At 42.2% G+C, this 12,899-nt stretch overlaps 1 protein-coding gene across 5 annotated transcripts; it reads right to left on the bottom strand.

The window, feature by feature from the left end:
• Nucleotides 1–31: 31 nt before the first annotated feature.
• wt1b (WT1 transcription factor b) lies at nucleotides 32–8,099 on the bottom strand. Of its 5 annotated transcripts, none has more exons than XM_041965017.1 (9): nucleotides 7,522–8,099; nucleotides 5,116–5,238; nucleotides 3,983–4,094; nucleotides 2,553–2,633; nucleotides 1,773–1,878; nucleotides 1,478–1,625; nucleotides 1,186–1,275; nucleotides 377–469; nucleotides 32–199 (listed from the first exon to the last, which is right to left on the bottom strand). In XM_041965017.1, the coding sequence occupies exons 1-9, from the start codon at nucleotides 7,931–7,933 to the stop codon at nucleotides 78–80; spliced, it is 1,287 nt and encodes a 428-aa protein (XP_041820951.1). In that variant the 5' UTR covers nucleotides 7,934–8,099; the 3' UTR covers nucleotides 32–77. The 5 variants fall into 5 exon arrangements, with proteins under 5 accessions (XP_041820951.1, XP_041820705.1, XP_041820785.1 ...); XM_041964771.1 differs by having other exon boundaries at nucleotides 1,773–1,881; nucleotides 3,995–4,094; XM_041964851.1 differs by having other exon boundaries at nucleotides 386–469; nucleotides 1,773–1,881; nucleotides 3,995–4,094.
• Between the last annotated feature and the right edge of the window lie 4,800 nt (nucleotides 8,100–12,899).

The following is a 12,899-nucleotide window of genomic DNA, read 5'->3' as shown; positions in this document are numbered from 1 at the left end:
CTGACCAGGTTCCAGCATCTTTCTCCACTAGCTGGCACAACATATTGTCACCTTCCTCCTCCTCCTCCTCCTCCTGCTCAGATGGCAGGCTGCAGCTTGGTCAGGTTCCTCTGGTGCATGCTGTGGTGGCGCATCAGCTCGTCAGAGCGGGCAAACTTCTTCTGACAGTTGGACCAGCGGCAGGTAAAGGGCTTCTCACCTGACAAGGAGGCGACAAACAAGGAAAAACGAGAGGAATCGTTCCTTTAGAGTGAATTCGCCTCTTGGAATGCAAGCTTGTGTTTTGTTGCACGTGAATTAAAGCCAGGGGGACCAGCTTCATGCAAAAATCTCACGGGGAAAAGAATGGAGAGGTAGAAATTAAAGGTATACGCACTTGTTTTACCTGTATGAGTCCGAGTGTGCGTCTTAAGATGATCTGACCGTGAAAACTTTCTCTGACACGTCTCGCACTGAAAGGGCTTCACTCCTGCACGGAGATGCAAACGGTTATTGTGGTGGCAGAGACAGAGAGGAGAAGAGGGTCAAAAGTTCAAAACATTTTCACTGAAATCATTTAGAATTCACTCATAATAATTAATTGCTCCTTTTATGTAGTGAACCACTGGAAGAAAATCAGTTTGAACAGCAGCTGCAGCAGACATTTATATTTAACATGAACAGAGAGTTTGTGGTATTCTTGCAGTGGATTAAATGATATTGTACAATTTCTGCTGTTTTGTAACAGTGATGATGCCATCTATGCACAAAGAAAGCAGAGAGAGTCATGAGTGAAAAGTGAAGTGAGAGAGGGAACCAAGGCTGTCGCCAGGATACTAGAAATAACAAGGTCACAAAAGGAAAATCACTAAAATGTCTTGATTATTTGGATTTGTCATATTTCATTAATTCAGAGACATTTTCTGCTCATTTAATGTCACCAAAGCCAGTTTCACAGCCCTCTCCACACTGTCAAGACTACAACTCTGGTGGGGAAAAGCTCCCTTTTAAGTATTCATTTTTTGTATACTGGCCTAAAAGTATTCCAATCATAATATATTGAGTCTAAAAGTACTTCAATCTGCTTCTAAAATACCCGCAGTGTGTTTTAAAGTTTTTTATACTTTGCCAGAAAGAAAACACTATGTCATCGATGGCAGCAGCGGCCCTAGAGGGAAGTCAAACAGTAGCTTGACATCGGTGTACCTGTGTGTCGGCGCTGGTGCCTCTTCAACTGGTCTGAGCGAGAGAATCTGCGGCCACAGTCTGTGAAATCACACTGGTAAGGCTTCTCTCCTGCAAAATGAACCACTCACCATTACCCAAGTGGCAAGTTTCACACATGCACCGTCAACATGTCAAAATAAGTCACATTCTACCTTTTATCATCATTTATGTGACTCTACTTTATTCATCTTTAGCCATATGTGTGAATTTATTGTTGTCATTTCTAAAAAGCAGCAGTTTGAGGGAAAAAGAAGAGGTCACATCATCTCACCTGTGTGTTTGCGGCCGTGCATCTGCAGATGTGACAGTTTGAAGTATCTCTTGCTGCAGCCAGGATAAGCACATACAAATGGACGCTTTTCATTGGTCTCTGATGACCTCACAACTGGTGGGGCAATACCAGCTACCCGTCGCACATCCTTCAAGAAAGAGAGGATGGAGAAGAGAGACGCTTTACAGTAGAGAAGTTCACTTTGTGTATTTATTCATTGCATGTCGATGAATGTGTGTGTGTGTGTGTGTGTGTGTGTGTGTGTGTGTGTGTGTGTATGCTGACTCTGACTGACCTGAAGTCCTCTGAAGACGCTGTGTGTGTGTATGTGGTACTGGGCACTGACTAGCATGGGCGGAGGCGGGGCTGCGGGGTCACTCTCGTAGCCGCTTGCATGGCCACTGCTGGGCAGGAGCAAAGTTTAGGTGAATTAAAACACTGAAAGTTTGAGCAAATATTTGGTGAGATTTCGTCAGGTAGGTGGGCAGATACAGTCACGGTACACTTTATTTTCTACACACTGCCATTTGCTGTATATACTCTTTTTTGTACAATACTTTTTATTACTACTGTTTGCTATTTTCGATATTTTATTATTATGTATATAATTTTTACTGCTTGCTATTTTGATATTTTATTATGTATAGTTTGTTCCTTAGTGTCCTATTTCACTTATAGTCCAATTTTCCCTTATTTCACTGTGTGTAATGCTGCTGCTGCACTGCAATTTCCCAGCTTGGGATAAATAGTTTTTATAGTGTTCATCCACTCCAAATCCAAATCCAGTTCAAAAAGAGTTTAGTCCTCCACAGCACACACACTTTTTCACCGTCGCCACCACATGGCTACTCAGACTAGCCTTCAAAATATACAACAGACACACAAGACTGCACACAAACACACACACATGCACACATACGATTATGCTCCTCTCCACTTCCTGATTTCCCTAGGCAGTAGGCCAACAGCCATCTGGTCAAAGCCTCCTCTTCCTCCTCCTCTGCACCACCGCAACCACTGGTCAAGACCGAAGAATACACCGTGTTATTTAAAGGGAAATAAAAAGAAGGCTCACCTCTTCATGGAAGACGCCAGGGTGTTCATTTGGTTCCATGTTACACAATCCAGCTGAGATGCCATTTGGTACAGGTTATCACTGAGTGAAGCATACAGCACAGTCATTAGCATTCCACATTTGTGCTGAAAAAAAACACATTTTTTTACTTGATTTGTGAAATTTGAAGGCAAAGAAATATGTTATTGCAGTAATAAATTAAAAGGTTATGTAAGAGGGTTAGCTCTGAGGTGAAAACACATGAAGGGAAAATACTGGTTTGTTTTTCTTCCTTTATTAATTAGAAATTAGAAAACACCGGCAATATTTATGTTACTGTGCTGTCTTCCTGTTATTCCTCTTCCGTTTTGTGGATAATGAAGATGTTTCACTGGGGAGGAGGGGGCTCCACGTTGCTTATTAACACATCCTGTCCACCCACCACACTCCTCACTGGCTTCATTAAAAAGCATGGGCTCTGAGCCATTCTTTACCTTGGCAGATCACACTAGTGCACACACACATTTGACAGAAACACACACACTTGGAGATGTGGTTGTGCGCTCTGCGGGGGTGAGTGCCTCCGTGCCTAGTACACCGTGGACCAGTGCATGACATCACTCTGTCCTCAGTATCATTAAAGGCGGGAACCGGTTTCGGGGGAATTCTGAACGGCATTCCTTGAGCAGTCCTTGAGGGAAGGAACGTGATGGCTAACTAATCAGCTCTGAACTATGTTAAACTGTGGAAAGACTCACTGATAGCTGACATATATTCACAGTGTGTATGTGAGAGCATGTGCGTGTGCACGTCTCTGTTTGTTTGAGGGTTTCCAGTTCATGCTATAAGCTGTAACAACAGCAACGTCTTCCCTACTCTTATCAGCTGCTGTTCCAGTATTTGGGTTGTGCATGTTCCTTTTCTCCAACAACATCGCAGGGCGGCATTCAAAGAATTTGATCCTAATTTACCCTTTGAGATGTTTTGCATCAAAATGAAAACAATTTGGGAACACATTCAGAGGTTAAAATAAGCAGAATCCCAGCCTGCCCTACCCCACCCCCCAATCAACTTTCACTTTCACCGGACTTGTCTCTTTTACTTTTCTCCTCATTTTTCCTCAGGGTGGACTCAGGCACATCAGCAGTAGATCACTCACTGTTTGTTTTGGCTTGCTGAGCACCAGTGGGCAGCACTTAACCTCAGAACAAATTAAGATTCACAATCCAGACAGTGCAGAGGCAGACGCGGGGCTTAACGTAGGATCAGAGAGAGTTCACACTTCTAAAAATTACCAGCAAGCGAGCGGGCTACATGTGGTGTTAGTGGAAAGAATCTGACATTAATTGATGATCAAGGAGGCTGAAACCTTTGGGAAGAGTGGGATTGTACCGAGAGGGGATTCAAGGTAGCAGGATTCAAATAAAGCAACAAAAAGTGCATGCAGGGACAAATAATTGTACCTGTTGTAGTTTCTCAGCAGCAGAGCTTGGCTGTTTGGACAGGATTCTGAAGGATTGTGGCAACCAAACATGGGAGGAGGAGCTGGGTACTGCTGGTCAACTGATAATAAAAAAGATGCAAAAATTGCATCAAAATAGGGCTGCAACTAATAACTATTTACATAATTGATTAATCTGCCAAGAATTTTCTTCATTATGATTAACTGTTTGGTTGAATAATGTCAGAAAAGAGTGAGAAATGCTATTTCTCAGAAGCAGACATGTTGAAATAGCTTGTTTTGTCAAACCGACACTCCAAAACACATTTAATTATCATAGAAGACACAGAAAATATTCACATTTGAGAAACTAGAAGCAGCTGATGTTTGGCATTTTCAGTTAAAATGACTAATACAATGAATTTTCTTGCAATCGACTGGTCCACTAATCGATAAATGGTTGCAGTATTATTTTGTAAAGCTGCTGGTCATCAGAATTGCCCTTTAGCAGCTTACTATCTTATTAAGATGAAAACTCTCTCAAGATCTTGTATAAGATTTCTGCAATTTCCCAGCTTGGGATAAATAAAGTATATCCATCTATTTATCTATCTATCTATCTATCTAAAAATGCTTCATGCTCCCTTCATCTAAAGGGACACAAAACACATTCAAGTTCACCTATATATATGTAAAAAAAACTTAATACTGAATACTAGTTCATTTCAAAGACAAACATAGAGTCACACTTTTTTTACATGCATGTGTGCACAGGCGCACAGCTCAAAGGGAGAACGGGTCAATCAGAAACACTGGTCCTTTTCAGGTTCATATAGTATATTGGTCCCCAGACAGTTTTTGACATTCCAGCCGAGTCGCATAAAGCTGTTTCCCCAAGTTATCATTTCCAGAGTCATTAACCATACGTATGCTTACAGAGCGAGAGGGAGAGTGTGTTTATGTATGCCTGGGTATATGAATGTGTGTGCGGACAGAAACGGGGGGAGATGAAAGATAAAGGATAATAGCGATTCTGTTGTGATATGAAAAATGACGGGTTACTTTTATAACCTTGCCGTGACATGACAGCCTCCCAGTCTGTGAGTCAATTTAGTGCAAACACTTCAGGATGCAGACAGCTACCTATGTTGTTCGGCGGTGACAGCGTGTCCTCGTGTTTGAAGGACAGGCTGGAGAGCTGAGGGGTGTGGTGAGACGGAGTGTGACCATAACTGGGGTTGCTGTCTAAGCCCACTGCGCCATAACCTGAAAAGAGAAAAACACGAGAAGCAACGGAAAGTTAAAAAGGATCTTATTTGAAGCTTGGCAAAGTCTCAAGCATCTGATCAGTTATCTGAATCCCCCTGGTAGCAGCTTTTAGTCCCTGGCAGGGTTACCATAGAGAGACATTCATTAAACTACTAAATCCTCTTTCCTTGTAACATTTTCTTTTTTTCCCCCATCTATCTTTGGCCTTGTGGTTGTAATATTTATGGCAGGTGGAAAAAGAAATTTGGCAAACGCACCACAAACGGCCGGAGATGAGCGACTGTAGAATATGCCCAGTAAAAAAACAAGACTGAAAAGTAATGAACTGCATGTATGCTAACCCAATTACAGTTATAAGACTGCAAAAATGTAACAGTATGTACCATTTGAATTATTTGAATGCAGTGCATTAGGGTACATAGCAAGTAGCGAGAAAGCTACGTGAAAATGATTATACATGCAACCTGTGTGCAGCATTTATTTTGCACACACATACAGCGCAGACAGGCTGCTGTATCCTGAGTCAGGCCTGAGAGGGATGTTGAAATGTTTCTGAGAAAAGTGACTCACATGACTCATACTTAAATGCCTGGATCCTGCAGCGCACTACCCGGTGTGTTTTGTCACTTCATTAAAAACTACCTTCCACTGGGCAAACAGGACTCAGTGCATACTGTCTCTGAAGGTCACACCAGCAAACAGGCACAGGTTTCCACCTCTGACCTCTGACTAACGAGCCCCAACACACACACAACAGACACACGCGTTGTTTACAGTAAAGGAAGCCATGTTAACACTTACAGGAAACAGAAATGAAGGTCCAGATGAGGATTCCAGTTAAAATAAAAGCATGAATACTTACATTAGGTATTTGTGCAGATCTACTAGGATTTACGAATCTCAGAAGTATTGTTTGGGGGAGGAATCGAGTTTATGAATCACAGCTTTTTGGGAATTCTTCTAGAGAAATACTTCTGAATAACCATCTCAGTCCAACATGTTTCTTTTGCTCTTTTGCTGCTAACAAAGCAATTGTGGACAATGGACTGTGTTTTATTTATCTATCTATTTATTTTTACAGAAAGCAAGTTTTTAAAAAGTATCCATGTAATACTTCATGCCGCTAAAATGCAAAACTTCAAGGTCATTCATTCACAATCAAAGAGTGAGTGTTTTCCGTATCTTTGCCTTCTGTGTTTGGCTAATTTTATCAAATTCACTGGTTGAATTAAGGTGAATGTATGACCAAGTTTCACTGTGTAGATTTAAAAATAGGTAGCGCTGATTCAGTTCATGACCGTACCATATTTAGTTTGGATTGATAACCCAACAACAATATAAAAAATAAGACTCAGTCAGAACAGTCCCTTTTCTTCAGTGCTGGGTAAAGTTAACCCAGTAATTTATTAGTGTTACATTGACCCAAACTGAGTACATTTTGACCCACTGATTTTAGTGTGCATCAGAAAACTTGACCCCAGCAGCCGGGTGGAGTTAGCATGTTCTCCTGATGTCTCCATGGGTTTCCTCTGGGCGCTCCGGCTTCCCCCCACAGTTCATAGACATGCAGGTGAGGTTAAACGGTGACTCTAAATCATCCGCAGGTGTGAATGGTTGTCTGTCTCAATGTGTCAGCCCTGTGATGAACTGGCAGCCTGTCCAGGGTGTGCCCTGACTCTCGCCCAAAGCTGGGATTGGCCGTAGGCCCCCGCTACCCTCCAAGGACAAGCGGTTATAGATAGTGGATGGATGGATCAGAAAATACTTTGAACATGAGCTTCTTTGAACATGAGTTTCTCACAGTTATGTAGAAATAAGACCTGATGAAACCTTATGAATGATCTTGCTAACTATCTGATCTGAACTGTGACTTCAACACAGTGACGCTGTGGCTCAGACAGTGACTGAAAATCAAACATTCCCTTCTGCTGAGAAGCCCTGCAAACATCAGCACACAGGAGCTGTTACAGATCTCTGCCAGAGCATTACCAGGAAGCTGTCAAGCTGATTCCTGACACGGGACAGAATGACCCAGTGCAGCACATAACATCCTGCTCAGACACAACACTGCTGATGACTCCTAAACATGCAGTTACATCATGAACACATACAGCAGTAAATCTAGAAAAACACAGATTTTATAGAAAACCTGACGAAATAAAATCTGGATTTTGTTGATTGATGTGTGGAAACAATTGATCCTCTGGTTCAAGGCCCCAACATAACATTTAGCTGATGAGAGAAGACAAGTGAGGTGGGACAGGTGGCGAGCATGCTTACCCTGGTTCCTGGGTGCAGGAGGACTGTCCATAGGTAGGTAGGTTCCATTGGGAAACACCCTTGGTTGGCCTGCAGTCGGCTCTCCGAAGGCCCCAACTCGACAGGGGCCTGAGCCTGTGAACTGGCCTGAGAAGTGCACCGTGAAGGCCCCGAGTCCACAGTGAGGGTCCTCTATTGGGTCGGTGGCCCCCCATCCTGGTTCCTGCTTGATGAGGGAGTGGTGGGCGGGCAGGGAGCTGTAGGGAGAGCCAGGGTGGAGGTCCAGCAGTTGAGTCCACTGACCACCACCAACAGACATCCCGCAGCCACCACTAGCTCCTGGTAAGGACGACACAGGAGGTGCTGGAGATAAGAGGGTCAGATCTCGAACATCCGACCCCATCGACATGGCTCCACACGGCTCAGTCAGCATTGGTGAAGGCGGTTTGAGACAGTCCAACGAAGGTGTGAGGGTATTCCAGTAGAAGACACAGCTGGGAGGTCAAAAAGTCACACAATAATAAACTAACAAAAATACTACCTCAGGAAATAATGAGCACGGAGCAAACTCTTCTCATCAGTGGTCACAAAACACTAGAGGAGCCATTTTTCCCGCCACAAGTGATGAGCTGAATAATGAAAAGAAATGAATGAGTGATGATGATGAAAATTAGGATGTCAGTCTCAAGCTCCTGGGGTATGGAGTAGGAGTCTGAGAGGGCAACAGTGCCTTGTCCCTGTGTCTCTGCAATGTCTGACTTTCCTTACTCTCCTGAAGGCTCAAATACTGCAAAGCTCATTGGACAGTGGGAGGAGCGAGGGAGGCTGAGAAGATGACTCCCTTGCCTCGGCCCGGCCAGCACAGAGTGCACTTCTGAGTGGATTCTGACTAACGTCACATTTGCATGAGCGGGTGTTGCTCTTCACTCTTTGTGAAGTTCAAGTGTTGCTCATACTGAGTGTTTGTGTTAGTGTGTCTCAATAAGTATGTGCAAGAGGGAGAGAGGTGTTTCTGTTTAATTTGTCTGACAATGAAGGATCGCACTGACGGACTTCCATGTTTGCACACATTAACACTCTAATGAATTGAATGAAACTTAAATATTCGATTTCCTGTGTGTGGGCATCAAAGAATTCTGGATGTCTGAACGTGTACATCTAGGTAAAAATTACAGCTATTCAAAGCATAACAATCATTTTCAAATAAAGCAGAAAAGGGAAATGTTTTATAATCTATACACCACTGACCTGATTCGTCCTCGCAGACATTCATCATTTCTCACTCTTCTGACTCAAACTTAACCCACTTTCAAAATAAGTTACCAACAGAATAAGGCAACAATGTACAAATAATGAGTCAGAAAATACAAAGTTCCCAGATTTGGTTTTGCTAAATGCTTATTTTTCATTAATGTGTTAATTCAGGTGAATGCTTCTTTTTCTTCAATAAATCAGAGGCATTTTTCTTCTCAGTGACATTTAAAAAAAACTGACTGTGCTGGATTGCATCACAAGTAATTAATACACAGATGAACTAATTATTACTCAAATTGCAAAACAAATGGTAAAACATGCAGAAAATGTGCTCTGAATTTTCCCGTTTCAGAAAGAGGACCGCTTTGCTAAAAGCAGCTCGCATAAACTGCGTGGCCTTGGAGCAAAGCCACATCACACAAAAGGATAATTATTTATTAGTCGAGGAGAGGGGGAGTTGTGTGTGTGTGTGCGTTTGTGTGTGTGTGTGAGCGCTTAAGAGATAGAGGCTTTGACCTTAACTCAAGCTTAACTCAGTGTGGAACTACACAGGAATGCAGTAACTTGGAATATGCCTATAAATTCAAGACAGCTGCTTTGGATCTTTTAACATTATTGTATTTGTCAGATCAGCAGTCGGGTTCCTCCTTTCCTTAAAAGCCTGAAACAGTGACACAGTGAAACAGTGAGTTGCAAATTGGTTTTGAAAATAAACTGTGCTACATTCAGTCTGTTTATTGTAGTTGACCTGAAACACTCCTGAAACTTTGATAAAAGAAGTTGCACATCTCACTGTTGGTGTTACCACAAAAGGGAATACTACAGATTAATTCGTTACAGGCAAACACATCATATTGGAGATCTTGAAACTCTGAACAGTTGGCCCTGTTCATCATGTGTATCAAGTCATATTCCTCAATCTGCATTTGCTGGACAGTATTTAATGAAAAATATTTTAAAAACCACTTTCTGACAGAAATCCCCCCACACCCCTTCCTGAATTTGACACTGCTACCATTTAGACCACAACATGGTGGATAATGATAAATCATCCACCAGTGAATTAGTTTTACAAAAGTGATCTTCATGGTATCGGGATGCCATTAAAAATCCACTGTAAATATGAAAGAGGTGACCACGGAAGATGCTGCAAGGTGAAGACTGTTAGCCGGTTCCTGTCATCACCATCTGGAATATTAGTCTAGGATTCCAGTGAATGTCAGTGACCCCTAATTTAGCTTAAAGAGAAGTGGTGGATGGGGGAGGGAAACAAAAAATGGGCAAAAAGAAGGAAAAAATTATACAAAAGGACAAAGAAAGAGAGGAAGAGAGAAGTCTTAAATCACTCTAAGTGACGAAATGAGCTGGCAAACTGCTGAGGTGGCTTTAACAGAGGCTCTTGTTATTGTCTTGTCAGTCATTATTTCACAATATCACTGAGGCATCTTTCAGTGCCCACTGTTTGAAGTTCAGCTGAAGGAGTACGTGCTGCAACTCAGACGCTACAGTGTTTCATGGTGTCATTCCTCTGTTCTCAAGGTCCCATGGTCACAGGGTTCAGGTTCGGGCAGTAGGAGGGTGAATGCGTGTCAACAGAATATTGAACTGGACAGGACCATGGGAACATAGATATGCTCTCTCTGTAGGTTATTGATTATAATGTGATTGGATACTGAACATTCAGAATGCTGGTGCAAAACCAGAAGTCTCGACCAGATACGTATGAGTCAATAATTTGTGATAAGACCAATCAAATTCAGAATAAGTATACTTACATTTACAAAAATCAATGAAGTTGATGAGGTCAAACATTAAATATATTGTCTTTGTAATAATTCCTGTTGAGTATATGTCAAAAAGAATTAGAAAATTGTCACATTCTGTTTTTTTTTTTAGATTTTTGACAGCATCCCAACTGTTTTGGAGTCGGATTTACCCTGTGGGAGAATGTTTAAATATTCTGGATGTTCTTTCGTTTACTTTAATCTTTCACTAGTTTGTACTGACATACAAGCTGTTCTGAGCAGTAAATGTCAGACTGACAGTTTGGAAAAGGTATAGAAATTATTGGGCACAGCCCCCTCCTCCAAAAGGCGTGGGGGGGGAGACACTTTCCAAAGCTATTCAACCATTTGACAAGCACTATTAAAGAAGCGCACTGGCAGCTTAACCCTTCTACAACTATTATAGAACACCATCCATTTGCTCAGTTTTTTTGCAAAACAAGGAAATAAATCATAATCTTACAGTCCGAGCGTATCTGATGCATTACAACGGTCATAACCTTGCAAATGCCCCTAAAAGCTAAACACAGATTCATCCGGGTGGTTTGTGGTCATCTGGGAGATAAACTGCTCTCTAACTTACTCTATTCTTGGAAATAAGCGAGTGCAGAGGCAGACCCGTACCCCCAAGGAACACCCAGACATTCAGAGGATGTCCACGTAGCTGCCCTCGAAATAACAGCTCAGAAAATGAATTTCTCCCACAACGATTTGAAAATCCTTCTACGGTCCACCCACTACAAACAAACACAAACTAAAATAATGTACTACATGTACAAAAGGTTGTAGCACAGTTAAAAGTATCTTGCCAAAAAACCAGAGAGACAGAAAGAAAAAGGCAGCACCTCTGAGCCAAGGCAAATGCTGGCCGTGCCTTCCCCAGTGGAGCGGGGATTCATCAAAGGTGACAGGGCCCGGAGAAAACAACCCTTTCAGCCCCTATGACGGATGGCAGTCCCCAAATACACCCTTTCTTTCAGATCAATCTCTGGTGAACGTAGGGTTTAAAACAACATTACTGCGCCGAGGAAGGGAAATGGTCAATACTGCTCCTGACCCTTAACTAGGAATACACAAGGCTCAAACTTTCTACAGCGTGACGGGTAAGAGGGAACTTGAGAGGGGTTTGTTGCAGCCAGAGAGACGTTTGATAAACTCTGAAGATATGTGACCTGGCAGAACACAGGACAGAGAAATTTCTTTTTCCATTTTCATAAACATCTGTATTCATGCTGCTGCATCGGATGATAGACAGTTTAAGAAGCTGCTCCCTTTAAAAAAAAAAAAAAATCAAGAGCGCTGGGATTTGAAACGACACGGCTTATTTACATTTTTCTTTAAAATATTAGTAATCAGTATTTAAATGGATTGTGATATGATCATAAAAACAGCCTGCAGGGGAGGGCTGGAAAAGGGCAACAGGTGGTGTTTTGATGTGCTCACAATTGCATAAAAAAGGCCCAGTCCTTCACTTCGCTGTGTGGGCATGGAAACAACCTGATAACAAACATAACAGCAGTGTGCTGTAACATTTCATCATCCCGCCCATATGCCTGCAGTCTCTACGAAATGGTTACTATTTAAAACAAAACTCCCAATATCCCTCTGTCTCTCTTCTCAGTGCGCTGTGTGGATGTCCGTGACAGCCAGGCAACATCAGAATCACCACTCATTGCTTTATACATTGGAGGCTGCATTTCGAAACACCGATTTTATGACTAAAATGATTTTCTCCTGAAGACAATGCCAAAAACTCTGCTTTAAACAGCATCTGCCCTGTTCTTCTTCTCTGTGACCCATGTGACAAACAACCGTCGTCAGTTTTTAATTCTCTCTGGTATCATCTCGGCACACACTTCAAAGTGTTGCATATCAGAGCAGTGATAAGAAACAGAGAAGAAGGATCTGTGGGAGAGCAGGCATTTCCATGGTTCATGTGTCAGACACAACACTGGTCCAGTGATCTTTCACACACCCGTTCTCTTCTTCTTGTTGATGATCACCTTTTCCCCTCTATCACCAAACCCAAGAGCCCCCCTCCTCAGCCCTCCCCTCGGATTCATATACATTCAAAGCTGGATGCTCCTGGAACAAATGCACGAGGCAATACTTTAAACCACAAAGCGTAAACTCAGTGATCAAACTAAAGAACTACAGAAGGCGATGTTCTAAATCTGTTATAGTGTAAAAAAGTTCACTATAAAACAACAATGTGTCAGTCTGTCTCTCAGTACGTTTTGACTTTCCCAGTTTATCTGAGGCATTATTCCCGAGCCAATTGGTTCCTTTTCTAACAATGAATCATAAACATATACTTTCATTGTTTTAAAAAGCTAAATATTCTGCTAAAATGGCTGGGCG

Source organism: Chelmon rostratus, chromosome 1 (assembly GCF_017976325.1).
Source record: "Chelmon rostratus isolate fCheRos1 chromosome 1, fCheRos1.pri, whole genome shotgun sequence".
Classification (NCBI taxonomy): Eukaryota; Metazoa; Chordata; class Actinopteri; order Chaetodontiformes; family Chaetodontidae; genus Chelmon; species Chelmon rostratus.
The sequence above is the reverse complement of the archived record's forward strand: the minus strand, read 5'-3'. Positions and strand labels throughout refer to the sequence as shown.